We start from the raw sequence: 19,599 nt of genomic DNA on the forward strand, positions 1-19,599 counted from the left end.
GGCTGAAATAGTTGTAATTTGCATTTCTCTTCTTATGAATAAAATTGAGCTCCTTTTTGTTTACAGACCATTTTTATTTTTTTTCTTCTGTGAGCCAGTAACCCACAATTTTGCTCTTTTCCCTTTTCCTCCTGGATTTTTAGGAGGTCTTTGTACACTAGTCTTTTACCACTTTCAGGTTATAACCATGCTTTATTACAATACTTTTATGGTTTTATTTTTCACATTTTGATTGTTGTATATTTGGAATTGAGCTGATGTATGATATAAGAAAAGGATCCAAATTTATTTTAAGAACAAAAGACCTTTATTTAGCAAATGTAAAATTTAACTCCTAAGTTATAAAGCCAGGTCATTACTTGGACCATTGGTGACTTGCATTTGTGTTTTTCCTCAGGAACATTCTTCCAGAAGAAATTTGCAAAGCTGAAGAAGACGGCGATTCAACTCTGGAACATCTTCATCTTGAAAATAATTACATTAAAACAAGAGAAATATCGCCGTATACATTTTCATGCATAAGATCATATTCAAGTATTGTTCTTAAACCACAAAATATCAAGTAATTCAAAATTCTTCTTTGTCATTTATAAAATGTACTCATATATTTGTTGCAGCATTTGTCATAAGACAGACGTAATTCTCATGTTGTATTTAGTGTCATTATGACAGTCAGCCTGGTTCACCAATACAGAGACGAGTAACCAAAAATGTACCCACAAGGTGTGTTAGTGAAGGTAAAAAAACATTTGGTTTCCCACCTCTAGAAAGAACTTATCAAATTGCAAAGTTTTTCTCATGAGGATAGGATGTTATGCACTGCAGAGCTAGACAAGAAGAATCTGGAACAAGACATACACATCCTTTATAATTAACCTGAGTTAACAACTCATAAGTTAATAACTTCATAAATCCTTTTAAAAATTATATATGTATGTTATAGTCCAAGATCAAGAAGTATTTTGGCAGGAAAAAATAACAAATAAAACTTATGAATTTATGTTCTGTTATTAAAACAGTAATTTGTTAATTTTCTTTAAGATTTTATGTTATAATTACTGATATAAATACGCATAAGTATTGGCTTAGCTTTAGTTCCTTCTATTAACTCCAAGTGTGAAATTAATACTATTGTAAAGTTAATTTCCAGGTTTTGATCATTGTACTATGGTTATGCAAGTTGTTACCATCAGGGGAAGTTGGGAGAAGGGTATACGTGTTCCTGTAAGTCAAAATATTTTTTAAAATGTTAACAAAACATTATTCTAAAATCTACTCTCATTATTCTCATTGGTCAAGATCAAAAGATTTTATGGAAATCAGTGGAGTTTGTTTAAAATACAGGCTGATTATTCTTGACTATAACCTTGTAAATGTAAACCTAAAGCATCTATTTAAAAACACTTTTGTTCCACTGATGACAGTCAACACCTCTCTCTTTTGCCCTAATTTGTTCAATACATCCTTTATTCAGATCAATTTAACACAAAGCTATTAGCATTTACTATGTACTAGGCCGTACCAAAACCACATATTACAATTTTCATTATGTAACAATATTTTATCTTTATATTGCTAAAATAAATTATAAAAGGCACATATAGAAACTATAGTGACTTTTTTTTTAGTGTCAGTTTTATGTCTTGAAAAAAAAACAAATTCCAGTCTTGGCCGCTCTATCAGTTATACCTTGGTCAGGTTTCTCTAATTTTTCGAACTTTAGTTATTTAATCTTTTAGTAGGTCTATCAACACTCTAGGAATCTTTCGGTCCAACTTCACATAATTGTTTGTTATGAGAATCAGAGAAGAACGCAAAGCATTTTTGAGAATATGTTGTACATGGTCAGTGCAGTTATTATTATAAAATTTCATATAAAATTGACAGAAACAAGCACGTTCAACCAAAGTTCACCATTTCATGGGCAGCTTTTGCGATGTGAAAGTTTGATTTACTCCATATGAGCTAATGTTATTTCTAAGCATTTCTTTCCAAGTCTCCTCTCTTAATATCTAGGAATCTAATTTTTAAGATTACAATATGAACAAGAATACTAATATGATGAAGATGTTAGAATTAAGAGTCAAAGACTTAAGGCAGGTGGTTAAGAACAGAAATAGAATCTTATGAAACAATAAGTTGAGACTCATAGTCTAAGAATGTAGGAGCATTAAAATGTTCCAGTTGTATGTAAGAGACAGGAAAAACAAGAAGATAAGGTTATTCATTCATTTAACAAGAACCCTTGTGCGATGAATCTTACTGTGAGAATACATTGATATAAATAGCTTATAGCAATTTATGCATTAAACAAACCAGCTTCAAAGGGGACTTAAATTGAATAAGGTAAGCCAACTGGAGTTAGCATGCTGGGACAACACAGAGACTGACTCTGACCCATTCCTTCACTCATTATTCTCTTTTTTTCCAGCTATCTTCCAGATGCTGTTCTAGAGAGGTACAGTGATAAACAGATCAGACAAGGTCTCCCCTTGTGGGAATTATAGTCTAGCAGGGGCAGTTTGCCAGCTTGTTACACTGTGGTGGCTTGTGTATTGCTGTGATGCTGGAAGTTATGCTACCAGTATTTCAAATACCAGCAGGGTCACCCGTGGTGGGCAGGTTTGAACAGAGCTTCCAGACTAAGACAGACTAGGAAAAAGGACCTGGCCCGTGAAAACCTTATGGATAGCAGCAGAACATTGGCTGATATAGTGCTGGAAAATGAGCTCCTCAGGTTGGAAGGTACTCAAGATACGACTAGGGAAAAGCTGCCTTGTGATAACTAAGGTTGTGTACCAACTTGGCTGGGCCATGAGTCTCAGTGGTTTGGCAGTTATGATACAGTTTGGCAGCTATGTAATGATGTAATCACCTCCATAATGAGATCTGATATATTATAATCACCTCCATGATGAAGTCTCCTATGAGCAGTCAACCAGTTGAAAGAAGTTTCTTCGTGGTGTGCCCTGCATCCGATATATGTGGACTTTCTGGCAAAGCTCATGGTCTTTTGCACATTCTGGATCCTGCAGCTGGATCCTGTTTATCTGGCTTCCAGTTCTTGGGACTTGAGTTAGCAGCTTACCTGTAGATCTTGGGATTCATCAGCCTCCACAGCCTGTGAGCCAGGGGCCTGCTGTCTTACCTGCTGATCTTGGGTTTGCCAGGACCTGCAGCTACGTGAGTCAGGAGAAGCCTCCAGCCTGACCCAAGGACTTGAGAATTTCCAGCCTCTACAACTGTGTAAGCCACGTCCTTGATAAAAATCTCATTCTCTCTCTCTCACTCTCTACTTCACTGATTTTGCTTCTCCAGAGAGCCCAGCCTAAGACATGCTTCTCAAAGTAGAGTCAACCTTAATGATGGAGAAGGAGTGAGGCTTTCAGGACCTCCATTTGCTGATGTGGCATGATTCAAAATGAGAAGGAACAGTTGCAAACATTCATTAGTGATCAGAACATGGAACACACAAACTATATCAAAGAAAATTGGAAATTGTCAAAAATGAAATGGAAAGCTTGAAGATTGATATCCTAGGCATCAGTCAGCTGAAATGGACAGGTATTGGCCATTGTGGATCAGAAAATCAGTCTACTATGCTGGAGATGACAAACTGAACAGAAATGGTTACATTCATTGTCATAAAGAACATTTCAAAACCTACCCTGAAGTATAATGCTGTCAGTGATAGGATAATATCCGTACACCTACAAGGAAGACCAGATAATATGACAATTATTCAAATTTATGTACCAACCACTAAAGCCAAAGATGAAAAATTGAAGATTTTTACTAACTGCTGCAGTCTGAAATTGATCAAACATGCAATCAAGATGCATTGATAATTACTGGTGATTGGAATGCAAAAGTTGGAAACAAAGAGGAAGGATCAGTAGTTAGAAAATATGGCCTTGGTGCTAGAAACGATGCTAGAGATCGCAGGATAAAATTTTGCAAGACCAATGACTTCTTCATTGCAAATACCTTTTATCGACAACATAAACAGCTACTATATACGTGGACCTCGCCAGATGGAATACACAGGAATCAAAGCGACTTACATCTGTGGAAAGAGACAATGGAGAAGCTCAATATCATCAGTCAGCCAGTGGCCAACTGTGGAAAGACCATTAATTTGCTCACAGGAAAGTTCAAGTTGAAGCTGAAGAAACTTAAGACAAGTTGACGAGAGCCAAAGTACAAGCTTGAGTATATCCCACCTGAATTTAGAGACCCCCTCAGGAATAGATTGGACACACTGAATGCTAATGACCAACAACCAGATGAGTTGTGGAATGACATCGAAGACATTATACATGAAGAAATCAAAAGGTCATTAAAAAGATAAGAAAGAAAGAAAAGACCAAAATGGATGTCAGAAGAGACTCTGAAACTTGCTGATGTAGCTAAAACGAATGGAAGAAATGATGCCTTCAAATTATGGTGTTGGTGAAGAATACTGAATATACCATGGACTGCCAGAAGAACAAACAAATCTGTCTTGGAAGAAGTTCAGAATGCTCCTTGGAAGCGAGGATGGTGAGACTATGTCTCATGTACTTTGGACATGTTTCAGGAGAGACCAGTCTCTAGAGACAGACATCATGCTTGGTAAAGCAGAAGGTCAGCGAAAAAGAGGAAGATCCTCAACAAGATGGAATGACACAGTGGCTGCAACAGTGGGCTGAAACAGCAACAATTGTGAGGATGGTGCAGGACCAGGCAGCATTTTGTTCTGTTGTACAAAGGTCTCTATGAATCAGAACTGACTCGAAGGCACCTAACAAGGACAACAAAGGGCAATAAGCAAGTAATCAAAGAGACAAGCAAATAAACAATTAGTATGAAGTCACTGAAACAGGGTGGTAATGTAATTAAGCAGGTCGGAGTTCTAAGCCTCTTATCCCTGAAACTAAGGACTCATGCCCAGACCTTGGGGTAGTCCTAGTGATTAGGTCAGAACAGCATCAAAGCCTAACAAGTCCCAGTGAAGATGAAGTTATACGTAAGAGTCTTGCAGTGACACTAAGACACCAGGCCCAAAGCACATGGAGCAGGCGCACACTGGAGAGCCTGTTGTACACGTTCTCTCCCGACTGCGTTTAGTGACAACATGCTGGGAGCAGATTTTTTAAGAAAACTGAAAATCTGATGGACTGATTTAAGCTTTACCCTTAAGTTTGAAGATGCATTTATTTCAACTGATCTTTTAATTTTTTTTTTTATTTTTATTGAGCTTCAAGTGAACGTTTACAAATCAAGTCAGTCTGTCACATATAAGTTAATATACATCTTACTCCTTACTCTCACTTGCTCTCCCCCTAATGAGTCAGCCCTTCCAGTCTCTCCTTTCGTGAAAACTTTGGCAGCCTCCAACTCTCTCTATCCTCCCATCCCCCCTCCAGACTGGAGATGCCAACACAGTCTCAAGTGTCCACCTGATATAATTAGCTCACTCTTCCTGAACTTTTAATTTTAAAAAGAAAATATATGTAGCATTGAATTTGTTCAGCCTTGAAATTTCATCATGTTCTGGATGGGAAATTTTAATCCCATAAAACAAAAAATTTAGTGATAAATGTCCTTAAAGCAAACATTCTTCATGATATCGTAACAAACAGATGTTCTGTTTGGCTTCAGAAATATAATTACTAATGCATATGTACACTAAGGAAATCCTGGCTCAGGCATTAATCAAGGTGTATATGGGTTTTTGCGTGAGAGACTGACTTGATTTGTAAACTTTCACTTAAAGCACAATAAAAATTATTAAAAAAAATATTAACAGTATACCATCTTTACACATATGTACAGTAAAACCTGCAAAAGCCAGAACCTGTGTAAGGCAGAAATCTGTCAGAGAAGGAAAACTCAAATATTTTCCACTAAAATGAGTGACAGAAAAAAGGTAAGACTGCACCCTGTCAAATGCAGAAAACTTACAAGACCCAGAAAAACAAGGCAGTCCCGTTGAGTTTCAACTCCCACAGATTTCACTGTACAAGGAACATTAAGTATATTTTTATTTGTAGATTTGGCTTATGGTAGATAAGAATATTTCAAATCAGAAGTTGATTTTGGTAAAGTACTAGATATATGATACAGTGAAAGATACATAGCCTGGTACACAGTAAGGAAATCATTATGCTAAGAGTCAGGAGACCTGGAGTCAGGAGACCTGCCTATCTTGGTCTTTAATGATCAATTATGCAGTCATTTTACTTCTCTGGAATTCATTTGATTGAATTAAAAAATACAGCATTTGGAACAGATCACTGATAGGGTGGCTATGAGTTGGAATCAACTTGATGGCAACGGGTTAGGGGTTTTGGGGGGGGGTTGAAGAGCCAATGAAGAACCAGTGAACAGGCTCCAGCAACATTCCCTTCAATTACAGCAGCTTTGCTCTCATTAGTGGGAAGAAAGGATTAGTTGCAAACCCCATCTTTCTCTCTCTCTCTCTCTCTCTTTTTTTTTTTTCTTAAAACCAACGGACTAGGTGCCATCTAAATTATATACCTGGTTTTAAAATTCATAAAGAACATGCAGCCAAAGTCCACTGGTGCTTCCCTCCCACAACACCTTCCCTCACCTTTTCCCCAACCAGCAACAAATGCTTTCCCCAGTTCCATCCACATTGCAGGAGCGCCCAAGATAGAGAGCATTTGCCTTAGGACAAGGCTAGCCAAAGGGTTCTGATTTCAGCTGCTTTTGATGCTGCCAATCTGTCACATATGCCAAGGGGCAGTGAGGTTTAGTTGGTGTTTTTGTTCCTTTTGCTCCATTACAATAGGTGGGATTAGCCCTGAGCAGCTCTGCAACAACAAAGGACTACTGACCACCTGGCCTGAAACACACTGAAAGGCTGGGCAACTAGGCAATCATTCTGTAGGAAGGGGCACGTTGCAGATAACAGTGCTGTAGAGATTACAGACAGCAGCAACATCGGTACAGTGCTCTAGAGTTCACAAACTGGGTTCACACCCTCAACCTCTTCTAAACCTCCTGGTATCCCTATGAAGTAGGCAGGTGAGGGAACTAGGGCACAAGAGGATCAGTGACACATGGAGAGCACCTGGTGAGTATGTGGCCAAGACTGGACTTAACCCACGTCTAAACCAAAAAACGAACAAACAAACCCACTGCTGTAGAGTTGATTCCGACTCATAGCGACCCCACAGGGTTTCCAAGGCTGTAAATCTCTATGGAAGTAGACTGCCACATCTTTCTCCCATGGATCCTCAGGATCTTTTGGTTAGAAGTCAATTATTTTAACCAATGCACCACCAGGGCTCTTTTTGGATCTACTGACCCTAAAGTCCATGCTGCTTCTACTAGACCAAGCTGCTTCCCCACGAGGGTTTGGATGGGATGTCTGGAAAATCAGGAGATTGGCATGCCGCCCAATAAAAGGGAGAGACCAGTGGTGCATATCTGACTCTAGGCATAGGGCACCTGGCATGGAAGAAGATGTTGCCAAAAGCAATGTCTCTTTGAGCTGGCAATGTCAAATGACTCTGTATATGTCTTGTTATGAGTCATTCCCATTTAAGTTAAAACTCTTCAAGATGATTGCTTTCATTAAAATGAAAAAATACCCCACAATATTGTATAATTAAACACTTCCTTTCCACAGAGTCCTCTGATCCTCCAAGAGGGGATCAGATCCAGGGGAATTATCTTCATATATACCTAAGAAATGGAATTATTCCAATAACTGTTTAATAGTATGTAGCGTAACACTTTAAATTCATTTGGAAGTGTTAATAAATTATGATAATGCTTGTTTTAATATTACTTTAGATTTGGTAAGTACATGAAAATTTAAGCCACTGATTACAGGTATATAGCTCAAGGATAAAAACTGAAGTATTTACTCTGGCATACTTTGTGTTAAGCATAGTGCTGTGTGCTGCAGATTGTAGGCAAAAATGGCTTCCTTGAACTAACAAATTTGATAGGGTCGCTATGAGTTGGAATCGAATTGACGGCAGTGGGTTTGGGTTTGGAATAAAGAAAGTCTGAATATAATACAGGATATACTAAATTATACAACATATACATATACACAGTAGTTCAGAGAAGAAAAGATCAACAGGCTTAAGGTGGGCCATAAAATGAGATTTGACTCAGTCAGGGGTAAAGGGAAATACTGGCATCAAAGAGGGCGATAGTCAAGTTCAAGTTTGGGCTCACTGGTCACGGAGGACTCCAGCCTGACCTAGGAAATAAGACACAAGGGGTAGAGCTCTGAGGGTTGGGAAGAAGAGACCGCTTTAGTATTGAGGGTAGTGGTAACTCAGTGGTAGAACCCTCGCCTTTCATGCAGGGAACCCAGGTTTAATTCCTGGCCAATGCACCTCAAGCGCAGCCACCACTCGTATCTGTCAGTATGGGCTTACATGTTGCTGTGATGCTGAACAGGTTTCAGTGGAATTTCCAGACTAAAGACAGGCTAGGAGGAAAGGCCTGGTGATCTACTTACAAAAATCAGACGATGACAACCCTGTGGACCACAATGGCTCCATCCTGTTTTCTCGGGCCCACCACGAGTCAGGGCCAACCTGACAGCACCTAACAACTAAATGTAGTACAACACTAAAAAGTTTTAAAGGAGGAGTCCTCATGAGAGCAAAGGTGTAAGGAAGGGAAAAGAACCACCCACTGTAATAATCTAGAAACAGAGTAAATAGGAAACTAGACAGGAGAAGTGACAGTCAAAACAGAAGAAACAAGAACAGATAGGAGAGAGATTTTAAGAGAACTGCCAGTAAATGTTCCACTGCTATTCGTAAGGTTTCCACTGGTCAATTTTTTTCAGAAGTAAATTGCCAGGTCTTTGGCCCAGTCTGTCTTAGTCTGGAAGTTCTGCTGAAACCTGCCCACCATAGGTGAACGAACCTGCTGGTATTTGAAATACTGGAGGCATATCTTCTAGCATTGCAGCAACATGCAAGCTACTACAGTACAACAAACTGACAGACAAGAGTCAGTCATTTGAACAGAACGAGGGAATACTGCCTGGTTTAAAATCAGGAAATGTGTGTGTCAGGGTTGTATCCTTTCGCCATACTTTTTAAATCTGTATGCTGAACAAATAATTTGAGAAGCTGGGCTATATGAAGAAGAATGAGGTATTAGGACTAGAGGAAGAATAACAACCTGCGACATGCAGATGACACAACCTTGTTTGCTGAAAGTGAAGAGGGCTTGAAGCACTTACTGATGAACATCAAAGACCACAGCCTTTGGTATGGATTACACCTTAAGGTAAAGAAAACAAAAATCCTCACATTTGGACCAATAAGCAACATTATGGTAAACAGGGAAAATGCTGAAGTTGTCAAGGCTTTCATTTTACTTGGATCCGCAATCAATGCCCATGGAAGCAGCAGTCAAGAAATTAAACAACGTATTGCACTGGGCAAATCTGCTGCAAAAGGCCTCTTTAAAGTGTTAAAAAGCAAAGATGTCACTTTGAGGACTAAAGTTGTGCCTGACCCAGCGCGAGGTATTTTCAATCGCCTCATATGCACATGGAAGTTGGACAGTGAATAAGGAAGACTGAAGAAGAATTGATGCTTTTCAGTTATAGTGTTGGTGAAGAATAATGACTCTATCATGGACTGCCAGAAGAACAAACAAATCTCTCTTGGAAGAAGTACAGACAAAATGCTCCTTGGAAGTGAGAATGGCGAGACTTCATCTCACATACTTTGGGCATGCTATCAGGAGGGATCAGTCCCTGGAGAAGGACATCATGCTTGGTAAAGTAGAGGGTCAGTGAAAAAGAGGAAGGCCGTCAACAAGATGGGCTGACACAGTGGCTGCAACAATGGGCTCAAACATAGCAACTACTGGCAGGGTGGTGCAGGACCAGGCAGATTTCGTTCTGTTGTGCTTGGGGTCGCTAAGGATCGGAACTGACTCGGTGGCACCTAACAACAATGACAACATCATCTTATCTGACAAGATAAGGGATATAAAGAAAAGTAAGTCAAACAGGAAAACTCCTTTGAATCTCTGTGACTGCCATCTGAGAAAAAGAGACAGTTTGCAAACGAATGTGCTGAACTTGGGGACACAGTGGATTTCAGGAAAGAGAATGGGAGGAGTGGTACAGGCATGAAAGCACAGGGGTTGGAATTGAACCCACGAACAAGGTCGGACACTTGAAGGGGCATATGAAGAGAAGAGCAGTTGAGCCAAACCTTACTGGGTGCTTACTTCAATTTCAAGGGAGGAGTGAAGAAGCCAAGTTCGAGCAATTAATTATACATCTGACTGGAGCCTTGCTGTCTGACCTCTCAGAAGCCACCTTCCAAAGCTCAAGATAAGCTGCACCTAAAATCCTTCAGGATTGTCCTTCTCCTCTTAGCGCTTGGTGTCTGCCACAAGTCTTATGACACTGGTATTGTTAGTTGGGTTTTATGTTGTTTCTTTGCACATGTGCGGGTGCTGCATGGTAGTTGGGTAGAGGAATGTATCTTGTTTCTCCAAAGGTTGTAAAAGGTAGAACAGGAACAATTCATTTTGAGTAGGTGCTAAAATGACCGTTGAATAAAGAATGAGTCCCACCTCCTTGATATCCCAGTCTAAACTAGATCAGCTTATAAGTTGTCCAAAGGAGATATTAACACTCTTCCTAAACAAAACAAAAATCTGCAAAATCTAAGAGTTTTTAAAAGAAAAATGAGAAACTGAACTGAAAAAGGTGTATATAAGGTTGTAAAATTAATATGGAATAATCACACTTAATATTTCTTGATGGACATCAGGAAGTAGAGAGTGTATTTTTTAGACAATTACATCATGCTTGACAACTGGTAAAACTTAGTAATCAATCTGATTTTTGTGCATAATAGCAACATTGACTATGTTTTCCAAGGCCGTCATTTAAACATACCATGAATTACTATGTTCATAAGATGCTAACCTAAAAGAATAAAATATTCGAACTCTGCTGTTTAACAGAAACCTCAAACAGCTGGGTAAAACCCTCTATGACAACTATTCCACTTCCTTCCCTTATTTGGAAAAGGTTAGAAGTTTCCTCATGGGAGAATTAGTTACAGAATGACAGATGACTGAACTATGTATGCGTTCAAAGTTGAATGTGAGTTTAGATTGCTGATCAACTTAAAATTCAAAAACTTTAAAGGAACCCATGAAAACAGAAGTTTCTGGCCAGCTCTAACCTAATCTGAGATGACTCTTGTTGTTAGTTGCTCTCCAGTCAATTCTAACTCATGGCAGCCCCATGCGTTACAGAATTAGAACTGCTCCATAGGGTTTTCTTTGCTGTAATCTCAATGGAAGCAGATTGCCAGGCCTATCTTAGGCAATAAGTGGGTTCAAACCTATTAACTTTTTGGTTGGCAGTCAAGCATAAACTGTCCCACCTAGAGACCTAGATGACCCTCAAGTTGATTTCTGACTCACAGCAGCTCCATGTGACAGAGTAGAACTGCCCCATAGGGTTTTTTTGGCTGCAATCTTTATGAAAGGAGATCACCAGGTTTTTCTCCCACAGAACCACTGGGTGAGTTGAAACTGCCAACCATTTGGTAGCAGCCAAGTGCTTTACTGTTGCGCCACCAGGGCTCCTTAACCCTTCTCTTGTGGGTGTAAAAAAAAAAAAAATACAGTAGCATTTGAATTTCAATCCATAGTAGATATTGCCTTGGCCAAGTTACATAGACCCTGAGTTCCAATACAATATATACACAGTACAGTATTTCTCACCTGTAAAATTGGGGAAAACAATATCTACTTCACATGGGATATGAAGATTAAATGAGGCGATGGCCATAAAAGTGCACATGGTAAACATTTAAAAAGGCGAGTTTCAATATCATCGTTCATAGACGTTAGGAAACTGGCACAGAAGAAGAAGGTTAAGTGACTTGCTCAAGGCTGCGAGACCCCTTAATATCACAAAGCAAGTCTGTTACACTAGGTCAGAGGTAGGCAAGCTTCTTCTGTAAAGGACCAGATATCACTAAATACTTTGGGCTTCATGGGCCACAGGATCTCTGTTGCAACTACTGACCCTGCCGGTGCAGCTGCAGACAGCAGATAAATGACAAACACGCTATGCTGTAACTGGCCAGGGCTGTGGCTGTGCTGCTGAGGAGACTAGACCTTGCAGCCATGTCATCAGTGGCTCAGCACACAAATGACCCTCAACTATGGCGCCCATGCTCCTGAGAAGGAGGTGTGGGATTAACAACAAAACCTGGGCTAATGTCTTTCTACTCTACCACTTATATGTTCATGCGCACTGCATAGAGCAGGTCAGACACAATGTGGAAGGTATTTAGGCATGAGGCTCCACAAATGCAGACTGTCCAGGTGGAGGAAGCCCATGGGACCGATTTTCCTCATAAACGTGGGAGTAGTTTGAAAGCAGATTAAAAAAAAAAATCCTGATCATAGGAAAGAAAAGCAGGTTTGACCTGTGACTTTGATTCACTGTGACTACTTAAAACATCTAAAAAAAAAGGGGGGGGGGGAGCTGTATTTAAAATAGGCAGCAACACTAGCGAGGTATTTGATCAATAAACCTGCCATGTAGATGGATTCCTATCTCAGAAGTAACCTATGAATGAGTCTGTAAGGACAGGGTAGGGCAGTTTGTGTTTATAAGTGTAGCTATTACCATTCTGTGGCCTGCTACAGTATACTTTGGACGGATGGTTCTCCTGGGAAAGTTTATTTCTTTAAGCATTTCATTGCTGACCCTATGAAAAACAGCTTCAGTTGAACCTAATCCAATGGAACAAGAGGCAATTGTAAAAGATTTTTCAAGAAACTAAAATCTAAACAGTGCAGTCATGGGTTGGTACATGTTTGATCTTATGTATCTTAAACAATGCTTCAGTATATTTTAACATATTACTCACATGTCATTGCTTCAACACGTTGAACAGGAATATTAGAGACTGTGAAGCCATGGCTAGAATGGGGCTTATCACAGACTTGTATTTGAAAGGGAGTAACTGTCGATAGAGCTTAGTGATTATACAACTAAAACATAAAAGCATGACCATGTCTTCTGTGAAATTATGCTTCCCTTTCTACATGAAAATGGATAAAATAAAAACTTACAGTCTAGCTTATTTTTTCCTTTGCATAAAATGTGAAGAATGTTAATCCACACAAGAAAAAGCAGGATTTTATTAAAAATAACATCTGCTTACACTAAACACGTATTAGTTTGGAAAAGGAAAGGAATACATCATGTTATTAAAATGTCCTTGTGTGTTTCTAAGTAACAGAACCTCTGTGGTCAAATAAATGTACATTAAACTATCAGCTGATACATGCAAGTCTTTTTACAAACTGGAATCTGTTGAAGGTTTGTTTTGTATAAATTGGGAATTACATTCACAATTTCCAAGTTTACATGTGAATCATCTGAAAAGTTAACTAGAATTTAGCACATTCAGAATAAGCTTATTTTAGGGCAGTAGATGTTAACTATTTGAACAATGGAACATTTTGAGAATATGATGAAAGCGATGATGGAGCCCTGGCGGCGCAGTGGTTAAGCACTGGGCTGCTAACCGAAAGGTCGGAGGTTCCAACCCACCAGTCATCTCGCAGGAGAATGATGCAGCAGTCTGTTCCTGCAAAGATCACAGCCTTGGAAACCACTCTGTCCTGTAGAGTCACTATGAGTCAGAATCTCCACAGAAAAAATATATACATGAGAACATTTTTTAGGTAATCCCAAAAGATTCATAAAACTTTTTCACAAATCCTCTAGGGATTCGTGCATACAAATTAAAAATATCCGCTTAGGGTAAACCCATAATTAACTCATAATAAATTTTATTTGCAAATATTTCACTAGAGTGAAGGATAAATCAAAAAATTAAAATTAATTTAAGCCAAACTGCCTTATTTCCCCGAAGTATTTATTTATGAAATATTTTCAAAGCCATAGAAAAGGTGAAAGGATAATACAATGAACATCCCTATACGCTTTTTACCTACATTCACCAATTATAATACTTTGTCACATTTGATATCTCTCTCTTTCCATATGTATCTATCTTCCCTCCCCTCAAGGGAAGGGGGCTGGGCCATCTGAGTGTAACTTACAGATATCACACACTTGAGTATAAAACCTGAGTAGGAATCTCCTAAGAATAAGGACATTTTCTTATACAACCAAGAACCAATTATCATACTCCTTGACATTATCAAACCCCATAAATTTAACATTGATTCGGTATCGTCTAATTTATAGTCCATATTTAGATTACTCCAATTGTATGAATAATGTCCTTCATTGTCCTGTGTGCTCACTCCTGATGGGGGGGAGGGGAAGGAAGGAGGGAGGAGAAGAGAGAAGAGCAGCGGGAGGGAGAGGAGGAGAGAGGGAGGGAAATAGAGAGAGAGAGAGAGAAACTCAAGATCAGATCAAGGCTCAGAGACTGTCTCTTTAATATCCTTTAATCTAGAGTAGTCCTCTGCCTATTTGTGTCTTTTATGACCTTAACTTTTTTGAAGGATTCAAGCTAGCTATCTTAAGGAATGTTCCATAATCTGGATTTCTCTGATTGTTTTCACATGATTAGATTTAAACATTTTTGGCAAGATTCTACACAGATAATGGCATGTACTTTTGGATCAGACCAGGAGGCACATAATGTAGCTTCGTCTCGTTATTGATGATCCTGAGTCTTCGAGTTAAGGTGGCATCTACCAGATGTCTTCAGTGTGAAAGTACCTTTTTCCTCTTGCATTTTAAGAAACAATCTGCAAGGTAATACTTTCGCTCTGTGTGAATATCCTGCCACCCAATAACCTTTCCCTTAGTGGTTTTAGCTTTCATTGGTTATTTTTGCCTAAATCAATTATGACACTAGAGGTTTCATAACAATGGTTTTCTAATTCTACTATTCCTTCTGTATTTATTAGTTGGCATTCTTCTATAAGGAAAAGCTTTCCCCTTTCACCTTCTGTTCTTATAAAAAGGATTTTGTACTCACCATGTTATAATCCACTGCCATCTTTACTTTTTTTGAGATGCTCAAATTGTCCCTTCAAACTGGCTTTTATATACTTTTTACATGTCCTCAGTAATCGCTGAGATTTTCATACTTTCTGGTGCAATAAAATACTTCAGGAATGCCTTATACTTTCCTTGGCCCAGATCTGTTATTGGCCATTTCTCAAAGGAACCTGGTTTCTTCTAATGGAAAATGGTATTTAAAAACAAAGATCTGGATGCTAGATGTACTGATTGAGGTATCATTGCTTTCATGTCCTTTTAGAGGAAAGAACGAGGAAATTTACTTAGAACAAAATCATTACTTTGTACCCATTCCACAAAGTAAACTAAATTTTGAGACATTTCTTAAAAATATTTATTGATACCCAGCAAAATTAATAAACAAAATTGTTCAAACCCTTTGTTTTTCATAAATTTCACTGAATTATTTTCAAATGACAATTTATGGCATTAATTCATTTTTCAGACTTAGAAACCTCAACTGTGGGTACAATAATGAGCTCAGGTCTGATAACCGTGGATTTGTAAATTTGAACTTTGATATAAAATTTCCCGTTTTTTAAAAAATACCCTATGGACTAAACAAAACACACCTGAGGCTGAATATTGCCTATGGCTCATGACCTATGAACCACAGTATAAATTCATTATAACCACAGAATCTAGTCCACCATGAAGGAAGCTAGACTATTCGATACAACCCATGATATTAATCATTCATTCATTCATTTACAGAATTCCTTGTGAGTGCCTACTATATACGAAGCCATATGTCATGCCTAAAGGCTCTACATTATTTACCTTCTAGGATTCAGTGACCTAGAACTTTCTTAAACTAGATATTTGCATGGCATACTTCCTCATATCACATTTGTGAAGATGTCACCTCTACAGTGAGGACTTCCCTGATGATCCCCCCAAAACAGGAAACCCCCAGCCTCTTATCTTGCTTTTTCTCCACAGCACTTACACCACTTACGGAATGAAAAGATGAGTGAACAGTCTTATAGCTACCACTACAACAGAACTTTATACAATCTGCAGCAATTTACTTAGAAGGTAAGGTGAGAGAGGGGAGCAAACACCAGAACAAACAACAACAAACTCCAATCACCTGAGGGAATATCTGAAGTCAGAAAAGGCACTGCTCGTGGCCCCCATAATCCATTCCCCACTCTTCACTCTCCTGCCACAAGCAAATTCTTTATTCTTCCCCACCTCGCCTAGGAATTACTAATTTGCATAAGATGATTTATAAGGCCCTTTTCTAGTTAAAATTTCTTTTGTTGTTACTTATGTTTGGACTTTAATCTACTGTTGTCTATTTCTAGACTATGAAAAGGTCAGGAAAGGGCCTTAAAGATTATATGCACTGCTTGGTTTAAAAAAATTTTTATTTTCATAATGGTTGGAGTATATCTAGCAATACAAGAAATTTATGGAATTCCTTTTATAGCATGAATGCCTTTGTTCATAAAATGTCAGTACAGATAATACTACTTTTTCAGTTTTATAATTTATCTACTTGTCTGCAACATAATAATATACAGATTATTCATGATTACTAAGGATATTGTTTGATACAGTAAAACTAGTTCTCTAATATTTAGACCAAAGCCCAATGTGGCAAAAACCAAACAATAAAAATAACGTAAAACACAGAATTAGGTCCCCTCCATTACCATTTCTCCCGTAGAAACCCCAAATGGAAAATTTTCCCCTCATGATTACAGGAAAGAGGAGGTATGCATTTGTGTTTGGGATGACAATGTGGAAAACATGAAGAAAAACCCCAGTTACTTCCCAAACGATGTGTCTGGTCTATGGCGTCCCATCTCTGCCGCTCTGAGGTTAAGCATTCCACCCAGGCAGTCCCAAGGTTGTGGAGGACCTGAGCCCTGGACTGTACCTCTAGTTATATTTCCTGCAGAATCGGGTGACTATGCCGTTATACTTCAGGGCCTAATTCTTTTTTCAAACCCTTTAACCAAAGATCAGAGGAAGAGGCTGAAGGAAGACTAGTTCAGGGCTCACAAGTGAAGAGAAAAGAGAGTACCTGTAACAACATTTTAAAAAACAGTCCTACCCAAAAGTGCCTCAAGTCTCTCTTGCCCAGAAGAGCCATGCAGACAATGTTAAGTGAAGCAGCTGGCTCAGGTGCAGATGTGGAAAAAAACACATGTCCCACCGAAAGGGGGGCTGTTGCCAGCTCCAGCCAATTGCTGCCATGCAAAAATAAGAGCCAAGCATTGGCCAAATTTGGTATTTGAGGAAAACTGGAAATCTCATGATTTTTCAATACAGCACTTCCACTTCTGGGTGTAAACTCAATAGAAATGCATACATATGAACTTCAAAAGACAGATTAAAAATGTTCAGAGCAGAGCTCCCAACAGGAATGAACCCAGTAGAATATATAAGTAATTTGTGGCATATTTAGACACTAGATACTCTGCAGCAATGAGAACAAACAAACTGTTGTCAACCACAACAACATGGGTGGATCTCACAACCATAATACTGACTGAAAAAAGCCAGACACAAGAGTGAATGCTGTATTATTCCAAATATATAAAGTTCAGAAAACAACCTATGGTGTTAGAAATCAGGGCAGCAGTTCCCTTTGAGAGGAGACAGTGATTCTAAGGGGCATGAAGGAAGCTTTTGGAATGTTGGTAATTTCTTGATTGGGGTTGCTTGTGAAAATTAATTGAGCTCTACCATCGTGATTTGCTTACATTTCTGTAAAAAAAAAAGTTTAAAATAAAAACTTAAAAAACAATACATTGTGCAGGACAAACACAATACATCCTTAGACTGCATTTTGTCCAAAGGCCTTCTGCGTATGACCCTTGCCCAAAGGCCTTCTGCGTATGACCCTTGCCCAAAGGCCTTCTGTGTATGATGACCCTTGCTCAACATGGGGTCCGGTTTCTATTCTGGATGCACTGGATACAAAGATTAATAAAATCCAGTTCAAACATTCAGGATGTCCCCAGTTCTTCAAGGTAACAGATAGATACATTTGCAACTAAAACATAATTGAATAAATGGGAATATGAGCATCCTAACCAAAGCAAGAGGGCTGCTATTCCCCTCAGGTACTGTGTTAGGTAATTATGCAATACACTACCTGAATGGAGAGGCTAAAGCTATGCCAAGGGACGCTTTTGTGGTCCTGACGAATGTAGTGTGAGTGTCTTTGGGGCATGAGGTTCAAGAAAGAGGATTTTGTTTAAATGAGTAGAGGATAAACAGGTGGCTAACCCAACCCAGTACCCAGTACAGGTGGCTAGTGCCCTGCATATTTTAGGCAGGAGTTAGCTGACTCTATGGTTATGGCTGCCTTGTCTCAACAATGCACTTCATTTCTTTGGAAAGTGAGAACAAAAGAAAGTCAGGTTGTTTACGTCAGGGAAGAATAGACGCTGCTTACCCACTGGAGATGCTCTTTGCAAAAAGGCTAGCCCAAAAATCTATTCAACCATCAGGAAGATTTGTTGGGTTCACATAGTACTGGAGAGTCTTTCTCACTAGAGTTATAGAAAAAGCTGTCTCTTGAAGGACTATATCTTAGTTGATGGGGGAATTGGGCATTCTCTTAGGGGTGAAGTAGGAAAGGCCGTATTCATAGAAATTTTCTTCTCAGACAACCGAGTCTCCACTTCTTTCAAGTCTTCCCTAAATGCTAGTGTGATCAAAGCTGTTATTCTCTTGAAAAGGGAAAACTGTATAGGTCCCAAAAGTGTCACTTGTGATATGTATGTATATATGTATATACATGTCTATATGGATATATATGTATATATAGAGCCAGGGGGTAATTCTTAGAACTTGGTCCGCAGTTTCCCTGACAGGGTTAAAAGTTTTGTAAAGTGGCTCAGCAATCTTGAGAAATATGCTTAATGTACTAGCTCTAGTCATTAGAAGAAAACAAAAGTATAGCTTCTTTCTTAGGTACATCTGGAGTTTCGGTTTATATTTCAGTAATGTTAGTATTCTTTATGAAGATTGAGAAGTATTTTATTAGTCTACATAGGGTAAATGACTTTTAAATTATCATTCGTAGGTATTAATTCACTTAAGAATTTCATAAAGTATTTTTCAAGTCAGGTATTTCTTGAATGATTTGACTGCACTGCCGATGGCCTGTAGCCATGCATTATTAAACTCTCTTTTTTTTTCTTCAGAATCTTCCAGTAGACGTCTAGAGTTTAGCTAGAAGTCTTGGCTATGATACAAACAGTGATGGAAAACATATGAGCAGTAACAAGTTTTAATCTCTCTCGTCAGTACTAAAATGGACTAATCTGTAGAAGCAGTTTATTCAAGATCACCAGGGTGCCAGCAACATCAGGAGAATTTTTTTGAAGGTTTTTTTTTTTTTTTTAAAATAAATGTAACACCTTCTCATCTTTTCTTCTTAAATTGTACCTAACAACATTTACATTATATTTACTTTTTAGATTAGCACATGGTGGATTAATTCTACTTCCAAGACGACTGCTCTTTTCTTACAAGGTATGTTTTCATGTCTTAAGTGTACCAATGGGTAATTAATTTACTCACTA

At 38.6% G+C, this 19,599-nt stretch overlaps 3 protein-coding genes across 6 annotated transcripts in view; 2 read left to right on the forward strand and 1 right to left on the reverse strand.

Moving 5' to 3' along the window:
- The window catches only part of ECM2 (extracellular matrix protein 2), a 39,406-nt gene extending 37,808 nt beyond the window's left edge, over positions 1-1,598 (forward strand). For both annotated transcript variants that reach the window (XM_003421091.4, XM_003421090.4), the window contains exon 9: positions 398-1,598. In XM_003421091.4, coding sequence (XP_003421139.1) covers positions 398-566 — 169 coding nt within the window. In that variant the 3' untranslated portion in view covers positions 567-1,598. The remainder of the gene's footprint in view (positions 1-397) is intronic.
- The window catches only part of CENPP (centromere protein P), a 383,426-nt gene that overhangs the window by 129,065 nt on the left and 234,762 nt on the right, over positions 1-19,599 (reverse strand). The gene's annotated exons all lie outside the window — the stretch shown is intronic.
- The window catches only part of ASPN (asporin), a 43,989-nt gene continuing 43,638 nt past the window's right edge, over positions 19,249-19,599 (forward strand). The window contains exons 1-2 of one of the 2 annotated variants that reach the window (XM_010600647.3): positions 19,249-19,401; positions 19,495-19,549. The gene's annotated coding sequence lies outside the window, so the exon portion shown is untranslated. The remainder of the gene's footprint in view (positions 19,402-19,494; positions 19,550-19,599) is intronic. The other variant, XM_064291066.1, reaches the window with a different exon arrangement.

Source organism: Loxodonta africana, chromosome 9 (genome assembly GCF_030014295.1).
Source record: "Loxodonta africana isolate mLoxAfr1 chromosome 9, mLoxAfr1.hap2, whole genome shotgun sequence".
Taxonomy (NCBI): domain Eukaryota; kingdom Metazoa; phylum Chordata; class Mammalia; order Proboscidea; family Elephantidae; genus Loxodonta; species Loxodonta africana.